This window comes from Rhinolophus hipposideros, assembly GCF_964194185.1.
Source record: "Rhinolophus hipposideros genome assembly, chromosome: 8".
Taxonomy (NCBI): domain Eukaryota; kingdom Metazoa; phylum Chordata; class Mammalia; order Chiroptera; family Rhinolophidae; genus Rhinolophus; species Rhinolophus hipposideros.
In genome coordinates this window covers 88,844,358-88,864,723 of record NC_138054.1, presented here as the reverse complement: position 1 = coordinate 88,864,723, position 20,366 = coordinate 88,844,358, and the positions used below count along the sequence as shown (strand labels likewise).

Sequence of the window (20,366 nt, the reverse complement as noted above, 5' to 3'; positions counted from 1 at the left end):
TTTTCTTAGTCTGAGGATCAGTCCTTTCGTTCCCTTTTTGCCTGAACCAGATGATGTGTGCTTGTTTTATCCTTTTGCTTTTCCACTTGCTTTTATTGTGTTGATTCCTCAGTGGGTTCTGTGCTGCTGGCACCTGGAGCTTCCTGTTTAACCAACTATTCCTCTCTCCCTGGCTGTGTCACTCGGCGTCTCACCTGGTGTCTAGCTCCCCCATTTTCCATGGCTGTGTGAATGAGCGCCTTGCCGACCGCACACCCTCCCCCACTTTTTCCACGGCCGATTCCGACATCACTGAGCTGGCTGACGAGCAGCAAGATGAGATGGAGGATTTTGATGACGAGGCATTCGTGGATGACACCGGCTCTGACGCGGGGACGGAGGAGGGATCAGACCTCTTCAGTGACGGGCATGACCCGTTTTACGACCGATCCCCATGGTTCATTTTAGTGGGAAGGTTGGTGAGGTTATTGTGAGAAAGGCAAAAAGGGACCAGCTCTTGCTCTAAAGAGGCTCCTTGTGCAACTTTGGATGATCTCGCTTTAGCCAGTGCAATTCATGACCCACTGTGCTGGCTGGAGAGAGCCCTCAGGCAGCGCTTGTGAGGTACTCTGTCTCCTTGGAGCAGCTGCAGCGATGTGTGAAGACTGCACGGAGTGCCCCTGGTCTTAAATTGCCCAGTAATACTCTTCTGAAGGAGAAAACCCCAGAGGAGAAACTAATTAAAACAAAGAGTCAAAGGTTGCAGGGTCTAAGAATGGTACTGTGGCCTGTTGTTTCCTTTACGTAGGAATGTGAGTGAGGAAGCTTTGGGGAGAAACTGAGAAGAGCAGAGCAAGGCCAAGGTTAGGCTAAAGGATTTGCGGCACCAGCAGGAATCCAGAGGACAAAAGTGGACTCAGGAGGAGGGTCACGTTTATTTTTTGTTTAGTCTATGAATCCAAAAGAGAATCAGGAACACGAAGTTTCCTTTTTGTCTAAAATGGATGCCTCCCTTTGACCAGTTTCACTGAGCCTCTGTAGATCTTCAGCTTCTGCTGAAATTGTACCTATGGGCTTTAGAATGATGAGCCTCCTACAATTATCTGTTGACAATGTCAACAATGAGTGTTTGTTCAGCACTGCCTGAAACTGCTTTCTGTTCAGTTTGGTTTCCCAAACGGGCATTGTCTCAGGCTCCTTCGGTCAGGGCGGCGGCACTCTCAACGCGAGCACGTGCTCTAACACTGGCGTCCTTGTCCACATCCAGGCTTCGTGCTGAAGTAATTTTAATTACAGATTCAGCAGTGCAGCGCTCACTGGATTAACCAAAAAGCGGTCCAGGTTTTAAGGTATTAAATTTAACCTAAATGGTTCATTAGAACCACGTTTTGTGGAGCCCTTTAAAAATATGAGAATTATGTCAGTGATAAATGGATAGGCACTAATTATCTAAAAATTAAAGTGCACTGAGTCTCCTGACCCAGTAGAAACATGAGATTCTAAAACAGCTCATTGTATGGTCTTGGTTACCTGATGAGAACTAAATAAATAATGTAGGAAATAATCACTGTTATGGAAAGGGGGAAAATAAAAGCTTTTTGATACAGACAAAAGCCTCAGTTATGACTGGGTTGTATTATTAGTCTCAGGGTTTTACAGTGGCGAAGAGACATTCAGTTTTTCCACAAATAAACATAAAGGAATTATGTAACCATGAATATTGTTTTCTACTGGTGTATTGCCAGCAGTAGATACTTAGACTTTCAGAGAAGCTGATTTATATTAACATTGAGAAAATGTAGTTCTGTGTACAAACAATGGGGCCATGATGCTTTATTTTGTGGCTGTGTGTGACCTTCAGCATGTTTCCATCCTATTCTGAGATGGTCAGAAGGTAGAACCAGGCTGCTATCCATCAACTACTTGGTCCTGGTACCAGTTGCACAGCTTCTAACACCGCTCACTTAAGTCCCGCGCTGTCGCACAGTGAGGGGTCGGTAGCATCATCTTACACGGCATAGTGGGAAGGACACTCACTTGATGTCAGGAAGACATACTGTCAGCGGATCCATTTGGTACCTTATGTTCCTAACTGAGGACAGGCAACATAAACAGGCCTATTGGGTTCTCAAGTATAAAATGAAGAGTTAGGTAGGAAAAAAAAGCCTCAAAGATATCTTTTATCTTTGAGGTCTATCATGCATACTGGCAAAATGATCATCCTGGTTAAGAGTTCTACACAGAAGCATTTTGAGTCAGCTGTGTGGAACGCTTAAGGCAGAATCCCACTTAATGTGGAAATTTATTGGCTTATTTTCTCTCTCGTTTATTCATTTTTTCCATAGGATATTTAAGTGTAGGTATAAAGCAAGCCACTCTACTTTGATTTTCAAATAAAATATTTATGTAGCTATGTCTCAGGAATTGGCCCTTCCATTTATTTGGGTTCCCAGGGTCTATAACTAGCTTTGCCTTGCAAGAAAGAGGTGGGAGGAGGAGGTAAAGTCATAGCTGTCAGTAAAGTGAAGGACAGCTCTTTATTTTCATTCTTGCCTCCTTTTCTCATCTACAAACAAAATTAACATCACCTGGTTAGGTAGTGGTCATTGCACATGTAAGAGGAATAACTTCTTTCCTGTTCTTGTGACTCCCAGGATTGGGTTTCCTCTGTGGGCATGTTATTGCAAATACAACTCACTTGTAAACATTTCCAGTTTCTTGTGAAATTCCATTTATTAGTTTTGTTCCTTGGCTGCCTCTCGTGAAATTTTATATACAAATTAAAAGAGCTTGTCCCTTTAGCTATTCTCTTATGGCATGCTGGGATGTTACAAAGCATCCACCATAATTTGGGGCGAAATGTAAAATATTTCAGGTACTCTTCTGGGTTAAAAGGGGCAAAACTGGTTATTCTGTGGTGTAAGTACTGAACTCACATTCTCTCTGTACCTAGAACCACAATCATGCTGCTTTTTCTTTACGTTGACAACATTTGTTTCCCTTTTTGATGTAATTCCACAGACCTTTCTGCTAATGTATCCTTTATGTCTTTTCCTCTTTCATCCCTGTTCTCCTTCAGTCTGCTAGGTCAAGGTATAAGGCCTCTCAAGAATTCAGAGTAATTATTCAAATTCCAGTTCAAAAACTTCAAAGGAGAGTTTTTAAACAGCATTGATGCCTCTGCCACTGCCACATACTTACAGAATTGTCCTTTCTAAAAAGGGAAAGCTATAAGAATACTTCTGTTTTCTTATATTTGGAATAGCCATTGCCATACACAGAAAGGAGATTCTTGTCTTAATGTGTGCTCAAACAGTACTTTATTGTAGTGTGTGTGTATGTGTGTGTGTTTTAAGTGTAGTTAAGAATGTAAACATTTTCTGTATAGTTAATATCCATTATGAATGTAACTTTGAAAAATTAACCTAGCATAAACGGGGAAGGCTTTGCTTCTCTAACCCTGGTGTAACCCATTTTTCTGGAAAACCTTCTACCTGTACTTAGAGGACAAATCATTTTCCCGTTTACTTATGTACGTGGATGTTCAGTCACTCACCAGTGGCTAACAAGACCAGACATGGTTCCTGCCCTTAGGGGTTTACAGTCTGGTGGGTGAGACGCACAAATTAAATAATCACATAAGTACATGTAAATCATAGCAATGACGGAAGCATGTGTATTACTGAGATCATCTAACATTGGGGGGACCTGTCATGAGAGAGCAGTATTTGGAATAAGACCTGAAGATATGAAATCAAAGGCATGACGTGGGTGGGTAGTAGAATTCAGAGAGGACTCCAGGCAGGGACAGACATGTGTGATGGCTCTCTAATGGCCGAGGCATTGAAAGTGGGCAAGTCTGGCTGGAATGCCATTAAGAGGTGACGGTGGTCTTGTATGTGTGCTGACTTTGGAAGTGAAATTATCCATTTGGTACCTTATGCCAAAACCTTAGTCTTTAAACTGTCACAGAGCTTGATGTTTGAGAGTCTTGTTGGTAATTTTTTGAGAAGACCTTTCATTTTTTCATTTTTATACAACAAAGCTTTAACCCCGTTTCTTGGCATTGCCCTCCCCCATCTTTGAAGCAGACTGAAAGGGAAGTAGATATCATTTGATCTGATTTAATGTTCACTTGCAGTTATTTTTGTTATACTTTTCATTTATATTTCATTAATGTCTTAAAGTTTTAACATTTGTTTTTCTGTGGTGTATTTTGTCTATTTTTAGAATTGTTTTCATTACTTTAAGTTGAAATGCCATGAATCCACTCATCTTCATCTCTTTGTTTTAAAGTTGATTTCAGAGCAGGAAAAGAATCAGGCCTATGTATCACAATTAGTTCTGTTTGACTTCTTGGCGCAAATGTTTACTCTTGTGTGCAAAGATCAGCATATACTAAGTGGGAAGACAGCAGTAACAGTTGGACCTAGATTGTTTCCCATCCACTAATGGGAATGAACGTTGTTAAGCTTTGTGATCACCAGTTTTTAATTGCTTAAAAAGAAAAATCAATAGCTATAAAATAAGAAAAAAGTACAAATGTGATAGGACTTTGCAAGTTCCTTTGAAATAGATAATGTTAGGTGTGTAAGTTAACCTTTTGTATATGCATTTCTGAATTAGGTTTTGGACCCTGGGAGCAAAAGCTCCCCTTAGCACTCAGCTGTCGTCTTCCCCCTTCGCATTTATCTTGATGCCCATGGCCATCCAGAGTGCCCTATAAGCTCGCTACACAGAAACTTCTGGCTGCGTAGCTTCTCTGCCCATATTCGTCAGTCACCCTGCCTAAAGATAAGGGTTGTTTCTTAGAGTGAAAATAAAGACCCGTAATGCTGTGACTTAAAAGCTGTTTGAGAACTGTTAACTGTATTTCAGTCACATTCCCCTGCCTTTTTTGTCACCAGATTTCTGTTTTATCTGTTTGGAAAATGAAACAAACCTCTTTGTAATTCCTCACATTAAAAGGTTAAGCTCTTTATTGGGCTTCCTTTACCCCATCCTTAGCTATATTCGTAGAGCAGTATCTTGAAACTCTTCCTCCAATGGTTACTCTGCTACCTACAGTAGTAATTTTTATAGAGAGGAATTTGGTGTGAGCTGGTCTCTGTCAACTGCCGTACTAAGCATTTACATCTGGGCTGAAAGGTGACACCTGGAGGTGGTCTGAGAGTACAGACAGAGATGGGAACTTAAGACAGAGCCTAGAAGCCAGCTCAGTTTCATGAAGATCCTCTCGGGCAGTCTGGCGGGCAGCTTCTGTCTGTGGGATGCTCAGGTGTTTGTCTTCCGGTTGCTGTCTCTAGGGCATTCGTTTACCTGAGCAACCTGCTGTACCCGGTGCCCCTGATTCACAGGGTAGCCATCGTCAGTGAGAAGGGAGAAGTGCGGGGATTTCTGCGAGTGGCTGTACAGGCCATTGCAGGTAGGTGACTCTCTTCTGAAATGAGAGCTGTAGATTCTGCCTGGAGACAAAGCAGGCCAGTTCTGTCTGGGCCACGCTGCAGTTCCACATGCAAATGGCCGTGTGTGTGTGTCTGTCTGTCTGTCTTGGAGAAAGCCTTCCTCCCTAATACTGTTCCCAAGTATTGTATCAGGAATAGATTCTGTTTAGTCTGGGCTCCTGCTATTGGGGAATAATGGGGTAAAGGGATTTCCTTTAACATGAAGAACAACTCTTTGATCAACTTTATAAAAGTCATTTGCATTGTAAATAATATATCTGAACTGCGTTGGAAGTAACAGAGGATTTTCTGGACTTTTTCTTGGCTAATTTTCTCTCAGGGCACTTTTAGATGTTTCTTTTTTTTTTTTCCCCTTCTTCTGCCTTCCCCCTCACCCCGCACTTTGGTTCAAGCCGTAGTTTCTCAGTCTAGTTGTAGGGCACATGCTGGTATTATGAGCCTTGTGCTCCCCACCGGCTGAGGCAGTTGGTCGCCAGTTCACAGCAGCCCTCGCCGGCTGCCGGCTGCTCACGCTGGCTGCCGGCCACTTACACTGGCCACCTGCCACTCCTGGCAGCACACAGCAGCCCATGGCAGCTCAGGGCGGCCCAGCTCCAGGGAGAGCCGTTATTCACAATCTTAGCTGTAGAGGGTGCAACTCACTGGCCCATGTGGGAATCGAACCTGTGACTTTGGTGTTAGGAGCTCGGCGCTCCAACCACATGAGCCATTGGGCCAGCCAACTTCTAGACATTTCTATCCTTGGGCTACTATTTTGTAATGCATGGATCAAGAATCTGACATTCCTCCATGGTCCAGCCTAATTCTAAGGAAAGAACGTGGCCATTGCCTGTAATTTTTCTATTTTAATTTCCAACGCTATGCTGTGTTTAGTGACCTTGCAGCTTTTCCTCACGGAAATCTGTGACATAGTCACAAGTGTTGAGTTTATGGGAAGTCTCCATAAGTGCAGACTAATATTTTCAAATATTTATTGAGTATTATTGAATATAATCTTGCCACGTGAAGGGATCAGTGTTTTTGGATATGACATTTGAACAACATCAAGCATAAAACTGATTCTTTACTAACTAGTCTCATTTGAGCTAAGGAGTTTGGTGAGTTTACATGATTGGGTTGGAAGCAGCCGTGTGACTTTACTGCTTAGGTCTCATTCTTTCTTAATGCAAAAGGATTGTCCTTCGTGTCTCCTCTTTATTAAAGTTCTCAGAACCCCAAGGCTTCACAGCTTTATAATTTATAATCCAGTAAGAGTCATTCCCCTCTGCCCCGTACGTAGTCTCGTTTGATCCTTGCTTATTTATTTTTTTCTATTTAGCGGATGAAGAAGCTCCTGATTATGGCTCTGGAATTCGACAGTCAGGAACAGCTAAAATATCTTTTGATAACGAGTACTTCAATCAGGTGAGAAACCTTCTAGGAAGAGGAAAACCTTACGGAAGGAGAAAGAAGTAGCCAGGTTTATAAGGAAGACATTTAGCCTGGAGAACAATTGTTCTCCCTAGAACTAAAAAGTATGAGTAATCACGGCGTCTTCCATAGAATATGAGACCTGTGTGACGATTACAACAGTAAAGGTGAAGGGCCAACATTTAATTTTATTTATTGCCTTTCCTCAGGCAGCTCTTAATCCACATAATTTTCCAGTCACTATGATTTGTTAGGCAAATAAACAAAAGTAAGGAAATGGGGGGCAAAGATATTGTTATGCTACTTTATCATCTACCTCCTCCGGCCTTGTTTTCAGAATGATTTTTCATCAGTTGCAATGACTCGTTCCGGTTTGTCCTTGGAAGAGCTGAGGATTGTGGAAGGGCAGGGTCAGAGTTCAGAGGTCATCACTCCTCCAGAAGAAATCCATCGAATGAATGACTTGGGTGGGTAAACAGTTTGCTATGATTGGGGACATTTTCAAAGGGAAATATATTGACCACTGTCAAGGGAGATAGTCACTTTCTTCCACTAGAAGTGGAAAGAATGCCCTACTCTTTCCTCTTTGAAAGGTGGTCTGTGTGTTATTTGAACCTTGTGTATGTTCATTTGACCCTCTTTAGATTTGAAGTCCAGCACTTTGCTGGATGGGAAGATGGTAATGGAAGGCTTCTCTGAAGAGATTGGCCACCACCTGAAATTGGGCAGCGCCTTCACTTTCCGCGTCACAGTGCTGCAGGCCAGTGGGATCCTCCCAGAGTATGCGGATATCTTCTGTCAGTTCAAGTAAGTCAGCCCTTCTCCCGGCCACCTAGCTGGCAGCCCAGCTGATGCACTCACTGTGTTGCTAGACTGCTCTCCATTGGTGAGATACTGACGCTCTTGAGAGAGAAATGACCAGCTAAAATACTTTCTTCACTGGAGATGGGAGTAAGAACCCGAAATCTGTAAAGGAGTGAACCAGAGTTCATTGTGGGGAAGAGTGTGGCCACACATCCTGCTGGAAGGTTCTATTGTGGACTGTCCTCCTCTGCTAGGAATATAGGCTCTGATCCCAATAAGCCTGTTTATTAGTTGTTTTCATGCTCTTCATGCTGAAGGGTCTTACTAATAAATAACAAAGCAGTGAGTTATCCAGTCACCAAGTTGCCCATTTCGTGCTTGGGAAAAGGAAAATTTAAATAACAAAGAACAGTGGTAATATTGTATATGAATTGAAAAAAAGCTAGTATGTAGAGAAGATGTGACAGTTTTCATTTCTCATCCACTTACAAGCTTTTTCTATCCTGTAACCCTCTTGAACTCTATACTCTAGGTACTTTCTTCTCACAACCTTTCTTGGAAAACTGTTTTTTCGAGACTTAAGTTTTAATACCTTCAAACATCAATATATCTTTGCAGTACTTGGAAAGGGCCACAGTACAAGAGAATGAAGTCCCATTCCTAAAGCCCAGTTGCCACTGGTGCCACCAAAAGGCTGCTTTGGGTTCTGCCATCCCTCTGTCTTATTATGTGTCATGCCCTTCCTAGGGGCCCTAATGCAGTTTATAAAGCATTGCTTTTATGTAGAGCTTAGCCAAGTCCTGAGCTAAATGTGATTACTCCATAGCAGGCTACTAATACATTTGATGTAACTCATAACCGTTGCAATATTACCCACGTAGTATTGATTTTGCCTATTTAACGCATTTTCTCTAAATGTCTCAAATTTAGGGTGGAATGGAGCTAGCTAGATGAACTAGGGTTTTTTTTTTTTTTTAACTTTTACTGTTCTAGTCAGGTAACTGACGTAGTTTATGGAAAAAACCTACTTGGTTAATTGATGTCTGAAGTGACAGTGGTATGTTGACTTTTGTCCTAAAATCTCCTGAAAAGAGAGCAGCATTTCCTCCTAGCACTAGCCCTGGAGGAAAGGGCATGTCATCTCATGTTGAAAAAAGACTCAAATTCTTTGGGGGGTTTTATAAACTCTCATCTGGCGTGCATAGGGAAGACACAGCTGTAGAGCAGTGTGACTGATTTCATGTGTCACCGGTGTGGAACCCCAGGATATTTGCACCTGCTTTAAGCGGAGCATTAGAAGCATGTAGATCAGAGATGAGCTGCTGCCCATGGGGCCTCTGGTGGGTACAGTGTGTATACTCTAGAGAGGGGAAAAATGGGAGAAGAAAAGCAGGAAGGGGAGAGGGATAAGTAGAAGAATGAGAAAAAAGAAAATAGGAAAAGGTACATGAGGTAGGGAAGGCTGCAGTGCCAGTCATAGGTGGCATACGTGATTTGGAACCCCGGCCAGCGTGCACAGGACAGGCATCCTCAGACACAGGGAACTCCTTTGCAAGACAGAGTTCATACTCCTGGTCTCTCTGCCCTTATTCAAAGTATTTTTCCCTTTTTTCTCTCAGGGGTGTGGGGTACCTTTCTGATGGATATTTCTGTCTGGCAACAAATCTTTGTATTAAGGATGCTTTAATTCTCTGCTTCTTTTCAACTCAGACTAATAATAGGGAGGGAGAGAGAACAATAAAATCTCACCATTTGCGATAACAAATAAACATTTAACAAGTAATTCAGGAGTATCTGCTATATATATTTCAAGCCCTGTGGGGAGATACTGTCTTCTGGGGACACAGGCTTATCGATACATTATTGCAAAACTGAAATCATTTCTATGGAAGAAAAAGGGGTCCCCAGTGCTGTGGGAACACAGAACTGGGTGAGTCAGGACAGATTTTCTATAGTAGGTGACATTTGCATCCCCTCCTAGCTGGTCTTAGACTTCTCAGCAGGTACGCCATCCACAGGCTCTAGAACTGCCTTCTAGAAGCTTGAATCTGCCAGATCTTTTCTACACAAAATGATTTCATAATTTTTTTTTTTTTTTAATAGGGGGAATGGTTTTACCTTTTCCCCATTGAGTATGATGTTAGCTGTGGGTTTGTCATATATGGCCTTTATTATGTTGAGATATGATCCCTCTATTCCCACTTTCTTAAGGGTTTTTATCATAAATGGCTGCTGGATTTTATCAAATGCTTTTTCTGCATCTATTGATATGATCATGTGATTTTTATTTTTCATTTTGTTAATGTGGTGTATCACATTAATTGATTTGCGGATGTTGAACCACCCTTGCATACCAGGGATGATCCCACTTGATCGTGGTGTATGATCTTTTTAATGTATTGCTGAATTCTGTTCGCTAATATTTTATTGAGGATTTTTGCATCTATGCTCATTAGAGATATTGGCCTGTAGTGTTTTTTTTTTGTGGTGTCTTTGTCTGATTTTGGGATCAGGGTGATAGTGGCTTTGTAAAAAGTGTTTGGGAGTCTTCCCTCCTGGATTTTTTGGAAGAGCTTGAGGAGAATAGGTGATAATTCTTTTTTGAACGTTTTGTAAAATTCACCTGTAAAACCATCTGGTCCAGGGCTTTTGTTTGTTGGGAGATTGTTAATTACTGATTCAATTTCCCTGATGGTAATCAGTCTATTCAGGTTTTCTGTTTCTTCTTGAGTTAGCCTTGGAAGGTTGTACCCTCTAGAAAATTGTCCATTTCTTCCAGATTGTCAAATTTGTTGGCATATAGTTACTCATAGTAACTTCTTAAAATTTTTTGTATTTCTGCGGTGTCTGTTGTCACTTCTCCTCTTTCATTTCTGATTTTATTAATTTGGGTCCTCTCTCTCTTTTTTTTAATGGGTCTGGCTAAAGGTTTGTCAATTTTGTTTATCTTCTCTAAGAACCAACCCTTGGATTCATTGATCTTTTGTATTGTTTTTCTGGTTTCTGTTTCATTTATTTCTGCTCTGATCTCAATTATCTCCTTTCTTGTGCTCCCTTCGGGCTTATTTTGCTGTTCTTTTTCCAGATCCCTTAAGTGTGAAGATAACCTGTTGATTAGTGATGTTTCTTGTTTCTTTAGGTAGGCCTCCAATGCTATAAATTTCCCTCTTAGGACTGCTTTCGCGGCATCCCATAGATTTTGGGTCGTCGTGTTTTCATTTTCGTTTGTCTCGAGATAGCTTTTGATTTCTTCCTTCATCTCCTGCTTGACCCATTCATTATTTAGTAATAAGTTATTTAGCCTCCATGAATTGGTGTGTCTTCCAGTTTTTTTCCTGTAGTTCGTTTCTAATTTCATAGCACTGTGATCAGAGAAGACAATTGGTATGATTTCAATTTTCTTAAATTTATCAAGACTTGTTTAGTGGCCTAATATATGGTCTATCTTGGAAAATGTTCCATGTGCGCTTGAGAAGAATGTGTATTCTGCAGCTTTGGGGTGAAATGCTCTGAAAATATCGATTAATTCCAAGTGGTCCAATGTATCATTTAAGGCTGTTGTTTCCATATTGATTTTCTGTCTGGAAGACCTGTCCCTTGTTGTCAGAGGTGTGTTGAAGTCCCCTACTATGATAGTGTTACTGTTGATCTCTGTCTTTATGTCAGTCAGTACCTGTTTTACATATTTAGGTGCTCCTATGTTGGGTGCACAGATGTTTACTAGGGTTATATCCTCTTGTCGGATTGATCTCTTTATTATTATATAGTGCCCATCTTTATCTTTTAATATGTTCTTCATTTTCAAGTCCATTTTGTCAGATATAAGTATTGCAATTCCAGCTTTTTTCTCATTTCCATTTGCATGAAATATCTTACTCCAACCCTTCACTTTCAGCCTGTGTGTGTCTTTTGATCTGAGGTGAGTCTCTTGTATACAGCATATACAAGGGTCTTGCTTTCTTATCCACTCATAGAGCCACCTATGTCTCTTGATTGGAGCATTTAATCCATTTACATTTAAAGTGATTCTGCATGTGCTCTAAAGATGACTCTTGTGTTGTGTAAATTGTCCTGTTCGATTTCATAATTTTTATTCTCAATGGAAATCTACGAAAGAACAGTTCACTAAATTCACTCTTCACATTCTTGCATATACATCCACATAGCTAAGTGATGGGGTCAGTTAATTTTTCAGTCATTTTTGAAATAAAATCTAAAATGCTATCTGAGAGATATGGGAAATGTTTTGACAAAGAAATGTAAATAACTTTGCCCAATTAAATACTGCTTATGTAGACTGCTTCTTTCCATGGGATCCAAGTCGAGCTCTTAAAACATAGATCCTCATGAAACCATTTAATTTAAAATTCATGTGTCTTATCTTTTTATTAAGCTTTTTGCATCGCCATGATGAAGCATTCTCCACGGAACCCCTCAAAAACAACGGCAGAGGAAGTCCTCTGGGCTTTTATCATGTGCAGAATGTAAGTGACGTGGACATTTTTGTCAGACGTATTTCGGGTTTGTGGTACCTTGAAGTGGCTGGTTAGAGACAGTCGAGTGGGCTCCCTTTGGCTTTCTCAGACGAGGGAAGGTGATAATCTGAGCTGCCATGCAGAGCCCCCCTTTCCGTGGGGAGAGCAGACAATGGAGGGAGTGGCCAGAGCAGTGAGCTCATCCTCAGTGGGTGGGCAGAGCGCCTGGCCTTCTTGTCTGAATTACAATGGGCCCCAAGAGTGGTGTTTGGCTAATCTGCCAGTCAAATCTTCCAGCTATTTGAATGTAGTGAGATGTTTTTAGTGTCTCCTTCCTAGCAACGTAAGCATTTTAGTATGAATTTTATTCAAGTTAATATAGTTCTTGTCCTGTAAACTGTAAGGTACTTACATTGTTCAGTTGCAAATAAGATAGAAACTATTAAATACCTTTTGTACCTAAGATTCAGATTCTGTTTTCCCTTTAGCTGATACTGTGATTAATCTATTAATATCCCTATAGCTCTTCTATATGTTAAGAAAGAAAAGAGACCTTCCATCTCTTCTAGGAAGGTTCATTCAAACTATTCCAAAGTCGTCGTTCTCATCACAAAAGCTACATTCATTGCGAACTTGTTTTGTGCCAGTCACTGTTAGAGTGCTGTTTTGTATCTCAGTTCATTTACTCCTCACCTTTACCCTATAGACGATGGTAATCCCCATGTTAGAGCTGAGATAATGGAAGCACAAAGCAGTTAGTCACTCACCGACGTTACAAAACTAGGAAGAGGCAGCGATGGGGTTTGAACCCAGGGACGGGCGGCTCTGGGGTCCCGGATCTTCACTGCTGCACAACATGTCTCTCATTCTCTTGCTAACCACGTCCACTTTCTGAAGTACGAGAGGAAAGGGCAATCCAAAAATGGAACATGCAAGCACAAAGCACATATTCTTTTTGTGTTTAATTATATAAACACGAGTATGCGTGTATCCGATAAGCATTGGTGGGCTGCTGTGCACAAGGGCTGTGCCTGACTCCCCTCGGGACACACAGGTGAGTCACATGATCGTGCCCAAAGAGCTCACGGTTGACGGGAAAGGCAAAGCTTCTTTAAACAACAGTAGTACAAGATACAGAGACGTTAGACAGGTACTCATTAAATGCAGTGGGACTACAGAGAAGGGAAAGCTATTTCCATTAACACACAGATCCTTTGAGTTTCTTTTTTTCCCCCCCTTCCTCCGCCTCCCCTGCCCCCCACTCTGGTTCCAGCCATTGTTTCTCAGTCTAGTTGTGTAGCACACAGCTCCCTGGCCCATGCTGGTATTATGAGCCTTGCACCCAACCACCCCCCCAATCTCCCGCTGCAGCAGTCAGTTACCGGTCGGCCACTCACAGCAGCCCATGGCAGCTCACGCCGACCTCCGGCTATTCACGGCAGCCCAGCTCCAGGGAGAGCCGTTGTTCACAATCTTAGCTGTAGAGGGTGCAGCCCACTGGCACATGTGGGAACCGGCGACCTCGGCCTTAGGAGCGCAGGGCTCCAACCACCTGAGCTACTGGGCCGGCCCTAGTTCCTTTTTTTGTTGAGGGTGGATGGTTGGGTGGAGAAAGGAGGTGGGGAAACTTCTTGGAGGGTATAGTATAAATAAGAAAAGGTGGGTCACACTTGGCATTGTACCTGCCATGTGGTCAACAGTCATGTTTTCTTATTGTCACTGTTTGAGCTGGGTCTTGAAGTCTAGGAATGACTTAGAGGTATGGAACTATGGCAGGGTCTGCAGCCTGGGCCAGCCTCAGGCATGACAGAGGAGAGAGCAGGTGAGTTTGAGCTGAAACAATACGTGTGTGAAGGGCTGCAGGGAGGGCGGAGGTCAGTTGGGGCAAATGATGGAAGTTCTGGAATGCCTGACGCTCAGTCAAGTTATGTGCAGATGGAAACTACAGGAGCTGCTTTTCCGTCTTCTGCATAGGCAGCTCCGTAGCACATACTGGGGACGCAGAAGCACTAACGTTCTGATTGCAGCCAATATGTGTATTTTTTTACAATGAATCTCTCCCTAATCTAGCTTGGTTTTATGCCCTACTAGATTGCAGTGGAGGTCACTGAGTCATTTGTGGAATATATCAAAACCAAGCCGATAGTATTTGAAGTCTTTGGGCATTATCAGCAGCACCCACTTCACCTGCAAGGACAGGAACTGAACAGGTTTGTGCCAAACGAGCAAAGGTTTTTGTTGTATATGTTGTTGTCGTTATTGTCACTTGGTGGAAAGGAGGAAGTATTTTGAGGGCTTAAGATCACTAAGTAACACTTTTATAGGTTAGCCTCTGTTTCCTCATTAGAGACTTCACCACCTTGTTTCTGAAACACCGAATCACTGTTGTAGGCAGAGCACATGGAATGGTGCCAGGTGACCCTGAGGAGCATCTTTTTGTAGGAAGAGACTGTGAATAGGGCAGAAAGTTGAAGTGATGAGGCTATTATGTGAAAATTGTGCATAATCGTTCCTAACCACCCAGAACTGTATGAAGCATAAGCTCTAAGTGGAGGCGTCACATTGGTGAGGAGAGCAACGAGGGGGACTTGGGATGATGGCAGAGTGTCCATGTTAACAGAAAGATTTTATTTCACTTACTAGCAAGGACTTAGAAGGGGACTTTTATTAGGTGTTAGCCTCAGTTTTACCGTGTGTGGGATAATGTCTGGTATCTGATATTCTGCTAGAGTTGGAAGAACAAACAGTCTGTGTCCTAAGGGGGCTTAAATGTGCCATTAATACCAGTGTGGGGTCTTTGGTCTTGAAGAACTTTGTCTTCCTTCCTTTGCAGTCCGCCTCAGCCGTCTCGACGATTCTTCCCTCCGCCCATGCCACTCTCCAAGCCAGGTGAGCTCCAGCTGCGTTCTTTGCATGGTTCTTTACATCTCCTATTCTGAATGGCTTTTCAGAGAAAAATCATATTCAGATTTCCTGCTGCGCTTCTGTGTCTCCTTATGTATTCTTGTATCTGGCAGGAACTAGAATTCTTGTCTCCTGATTTAAAATAAGAAGTAAGAAACAATAGGTCTCTCTTCCTGCCAGTTCTCTGGTCTTCTTACTGTAGGTTTTGCTAAGCTCCCTGTTCCTAAATCTGTCCGCTTTGTAGCTGTCAGATGACTGGGCACTGCTTTGCATATTAAATTTATTCTGCATGTTCATTTACCTTGTTTTGACTTTTCTTTGTTTATTTTCATTTTTTCCTCCTTGCCTGTTTACCACATTGCCACCCCATCCTCTGCTCGTTCTCCACCTGTGTACTCCTCTCTGCCTTCAGACCATGAGAGAAAGATTGAGTTGCCCCGATTTCTCGCCTCTGGCTGTGTGAATGTGCATGTGTTGGACTTACTTTCCCAGCATGCCAGTGTGCTCACGCCCTCTGCTGTTGGCACCCAGGATGGGGCTGACCCCGTGCCGCCTTTCCTTTTTCTGCCAGTGCCCAGCTGCCAGAGCGAGAGGGTACCTAAACAAGATGGTTAGTAGCTAAATTTGCTCTGCCTTAGATGTGGAACCACCCTCTGGGGCTTGTCCTAAAGCCTGGCTCCCTGTGTATAAAACACTGACCTTTCTGTTTGCTACTTGAGCTGAATGTAGAGTTCAGCACATTGTCAAGGTCACATCACATTTGCTTCAGAGATTTTCGGAAGCACCCTCTCCTGGTGCCCCTTTCACGTCACCCAAGGGTGAGGGACTCCTTGTGTTTGTTCGTTTGGATTCCTTGCCATAGTATTTTCAGTTTTACAGATTTTTACCAGTAGATGGTTTTTGGTTTTTACTTTCTGACCCTTTCTGCCAGAATCAGTAACCCTGTTTTCTTCTTGACTAGCGTCCCCAGCTTATGTGGAATTCAGCTGGGTGAAAAATGCTGATAGGCTGCACATCTGAACCGTTCTGTGGGATTCATAAAACCCCTTGCGAGACATGTGTCAGTGGATCCTCATAATACTTTTTTAAGATGACAGGCTAAATATTAATGACCTCCATTTTATAGATGAGGAGACGGACTCCCAGAGGTTACGTGACTCAGCCGCAGTCACGTAGCTGTTTAGTGGCTGGGCACAATTAGATCCCAAGTCACTGAGCTCTCACTCCAGGGCTCGCAGGTCCTGAACAGAGAACCCTCTCTGTATTGCCAGATTTTAGAATTTCTTGGTAGTGTTTCAAAGTGCCTGCCATGCAGAATCTGAAATCTTGGAAATAACTGGGTTTTGGGCTAACATATTTCATCAGTACAGTTAAGAATATGGAATTTAAATCTGAAGAAAATGTGTGGCAAGAGATCATTTACAGAAGCCTGTATTTAGAGATTAGACCAGGGGGTCCCAAACTTGTCTGCACATTGGAATCACCTGAGGGGGTTCAAACCTCTCAGAGGACTCAGTCCTGGCCCTCGAGATTGTGATTTCATTGGCCTGGGCTGTGGCCTGAGCTTTGCCATCTGTAACATCCTCAGGTGACTCATGCAGGGAGATCCAGCACTACTGGGTTGGAGGATGGGTCTTCCCTCGCCCACCCCAACTGTGAGGTGCGAGGCTCTGCCCACTTCGGTGGTCTTTCCCACATGGTTACGACGCTCGGCATGCCACAGAATGGGAGAGCCTGGAGGTTTTTTTAATGGTGGTGTGAGCACATGGACTCCACACAAACCTGTTTCATTATCGTTGGGTACAGTTTGTTGCGAGGGAGAAAGCTACTGTCTCTCCATTTCCCTTGTTCTCTGAATTTAGAGGGACTGATAACAGTATTTCTGGTCTTCTGCGTTGACATCTGTCCCCTGACTCTTACTGCCTTTCAACCTAAGTGTGTCCTTAAAGACTGACGTTAGAGAAGCTTATACTTTTACTGAGTAGACTTGGATCAGATTTTGACATTTTCTAAAACTTTTCGAAGTTCCAGCCACCAAGTTAAACACCATGAGCAAAACCAGCCTTGGCCAGAGCGTGAGCAAGTACGATCTGCTGGTCTGGTTTGAGATCAGTGAACTGGAGCCTACAGGAGAGTAAGTCCACCTTCCTAAACTGTTAAATAAGGCAGCGTTTTTCTTTTTTTCTTTTTTTTTAAAGGTTTTATTATTACTTTTTAAGATTTTATTGGGAAAGGGGAACAGGACTTTATTGGGGAACAGTGTGTACTTCCAGGACGTTTTTCCAAGTCAAGTTGCTGTCCTTTCAGTCTTAGTTGTGGAGGGCGCAGCTCAGCTCCAGGTCCAGTTGCCATTTCTAGCTGCAGGGGGCGCAGCTAACCAGCAACCTTGTGGTTGAGAGCCCACTGGCCCACGTGGGAATCGAACTGGCAGCCTTCAGTGTTAGGAGCACAGAGCTCCAGCCACCTGAGCCACCGGGCGGGTCCCAAGGCAGCGTTTTTCAAAAGGAGAAAATGTGATGATTTTGAGCCTCTCATCTTGTGTTCAGCTTCCTGAACCACTGTCACTGTCAAATTCCAGTTCTGAATTGAAGTTTGGTGGTCTTGGTATTATTCTTTGAATCAGATGTTTGTCAGACAACTGACCAGTTCAGTAATTACCTTCTTGTTAGCAACAGCAAGATGGTAGAGACTGGTGCTCTCTTATGAGGGAAGAAAACCTACATAGTGAGTTTTATCAGCAGCAAAGCAAAGGGCATCGGAAGCATATTGCACGTTACATGGCCAAGACTTAACGTTAATAATCTCAGCGAGGGAATTAGCGGACAGAGCGTTTCCCTAGACCAGGATTTCTCAGCCTTGGTGCTATTTTGGGCCAGATAATTCTGTTGTCAGGGGCCGTCCTGTGCATTGTAGGATATTTAGTAGCAACCCTGGCCTCTACCCACTAGCTGCCAGTAGCACTTCCTCTCTACTTGTGACAATCGGAAACGTCTTCAGACATTGCCACATGACCCCTCAACCCCCAGTTGAGGACCATTGTCTTAGCTCAGAATGATCAGCATCAGCTTACTTTCTCTGTATGAGCTGTTAAAGTGAGTGGCAAATGAGTTATTCTGATCTCTGAACTCTGACTGAGTTATTGTTTATACTTGTCTCTAAAATACTTTTGGAAAAGCGCAAATAAAAGAGATCCCCTCCTAAAACAGGCCAGGGACTGTATCAGTTAATGTAGAGGGTAGGGGATACATGTTACCCCAATGGGCCTCTGTGTTTAATGCTGAGTGCCGACGTCACGATCGTCTCCATGAAACATTGAAGTCCTACTGTGTGTGACGTATGGCTCTGTCGGTCCAGATATCGTTGTTAGTAGAGACATTGCTTTAAGGAATTTAACCTGCCATAGACAGGTGTATAATGTGATTATAAGTTGCATTAGGAGGGAGAGGTAGTTACAGTAATAGTTTCTACTGAGTTCATTTCTTTCTGATTCTTATAAAATGACCTAGAACCTGAAATGATCTCTTACCGCCTCACACTTGCCACTGCAGTTATACATTATTTATGGAATGTCTGTCTGGTAAGGGTGATGAGACACAGATGTGAAGAGGTTTACTAGATGCGAATGGCTGTATGATTTAATGCTCGAATGGTGAGAAAGACATGGATCGGAGTTTAGAAGAACACAGACCACTGAGGCCAATGGCAGCCGGGGAGGAGCTTGCTCAGGGAGTGGCCCTTAGTCAGCACCAGCGTTCTGACTCCTCCTCTCTTGCGTTTCCATTTTTACAGGTACATCCCAGCTGTGGTTGACCATACAGCAGGCTTGCCCTGCCAGGGCACATTTCTGCTTCACCAGGTACTAATGAGGGGGCAAACGAGGGCCTAAGAAAGAAGACACACACAATGAGTTTAGAATAAGAAACAATTCTGAGTCTCTGCTTTTCCTCGCCATTTCAAAGGGGATTTGGAGAGGGGAGGACATTGCCGTCCTTTTTTTGTATGTTTGTTTTTAATGTTTCTACCTCATGCCTTGGTTTATATGTACCCATGCTTTTATATATTAGGTTGGTGCAAAAGTGATTGAGGTTTAAAAGGTTTAAAAACAAAATGCAAAAACCGCAATTACTTTTGCACCAACCTAATATGTTTTAGAAGAGCTATTTTGAAAAAGAGTTTGTTTCATTCAGTTACTACAATTCATGCAGCCTCCATGTCATTGTATACAATTTTCATTCTATTATGTCTGGAAACTGCTTTCACAGCCAGAAGTTCTTAGTGAGGATAGAAGATGAGGTTTCAGTGGACTGAAAATCTGACTATGAAATGTAGGAATGTAGGTCCCCTTTTGGTAAATCTTTTGGTGACTCGAAAGTAGATTCAGTCAATGCTGAAAAATGCTTATGACCCATGTGTGCTTAGGAGCTGGGGTCTTATACTCTGGGACATACAGTCTAGGCCTCTGTTATTTTTTGTTAATCGGAATTATTGGGGAACAGTGTGTTTCTCCAGGGCCTATCAGCTCCATTGTTGTCCTTCAATCTAGTTGTGGAGGGCGCAGCTCACTGGCCCATGTGGGAATCGAACTGGCAACCCTGTAGTTCAGAGCTCGCGCTCTAACCAACTGAGCTATCCGGCCGCCCCATGGGCCTCTGTTCTTAAAGCCTTCTCAGAACCTGGCTCTCCCTCAGCCCCTGACCTGTGTCCCTTTGTTCAGAATAACTGGACAGCATTTCCTCTCTCTCTTCACACCTCTCTTTCCTGCCCACTCCCACACCACACAATCCAAAAACGACAAACCAAAGGAAACAATAAGTGGTCCAGCTAAACTGCTCCGTGTTCCATTTCCTAGGGCATCCAGCGAAGGATCACTATGACCATCATCCACGAGAAGGGCAGCGAGCTCCACTGGAAGGATGTCCGTGAGCTGGTGGTAGGTGCGTACATTCCGTCACTGTGGACGGAGCTGGGCTCTGCCGAGACCACATTATTCCATTTGGAGCACAGAGACTGTGTGGTAGACGGTCCTGGAGAATGCAGACTGTGGCGAATACAGAGGCCCTGGGTGGGGAACTACTCTGTTTTCTCAGCTCCGGCATTAGGCGTGCATTATTCAAGCAACTGTTGTTTTGCTCCATGACCGTGGGAATGGTCCTATGCTAAACGCCTCTGCTCGTTGTGAGCTCGCAGATCAGTGGAAGAGACGACGTGTAAATGTACAAAGCAGTCAGAGCTAAGTACCAAAATGAGAATAAAGGGAGAAGACCTGTGATAAGAAGGTTCACAACAAAAAGGACCCAAGAGGATGGGGTTAGCTTGTGGGAGAGGATCT

General features: G+C 43.1%; 1 protein-coding gene across 14 annotated transcripts in view; it reads left to right on the top strand.

Annotated features, from left to right (window-relative positions):
• KIF1B (kinesin family member 1B) overlaps nt 1-20,366 on the top strand; it is a 136,075-nt gene that overhangs the window by 95,452 nt on the left and 20,257 nt on the right. For 9 of the 14 annotated variants that reach the window (XM_081054985.1, XM_081054983.1, XM_081054980.1 and 6 more), the window contains 11 exons: nt 206-454; nt 5,286-5,404; nt 6,763-6,848; nt 7,192-7,321; nt 7,499-7,661; nt 12,052-12,142; nt 14,225-14,343; nt 14,967-15,022; nt 17,063-17,171; nt 18,827-18,893; nt 19,887-19,971. In XM_081054985.1, coding sequence (XP_080911111.1) covers nt 206-454; nt 5,286-5,404; nt 6,763-6,848; nt 7,192-7,321; nt 7,499-7,661; nt 12,052-12,142; nt 14,225-14,343; nt 14,967-15,022; nt 17,063-17,171; nt 18,827-18,893; nt 19,887-19,971 — 1,274 coding nt within the window. The remainder of the gene's footprint in view (nt 1-205; nt 455-5,285; nt 5,405-6,762; nt 6,849-7,191; nt 7,322-7,498; nt 7,662-12,051; nt 12,143-14,224; nt 14,344-14,966; nt 15,023-17,062; nt 17,172-18,826; nt 18,894-19,886; nt 19,972-20,366) is intronic. The other 5 variants (XM_081054974.1, XM_081054973.1, XM_081054971.1 and 2 more) reach the window with 1 other exon arrangement.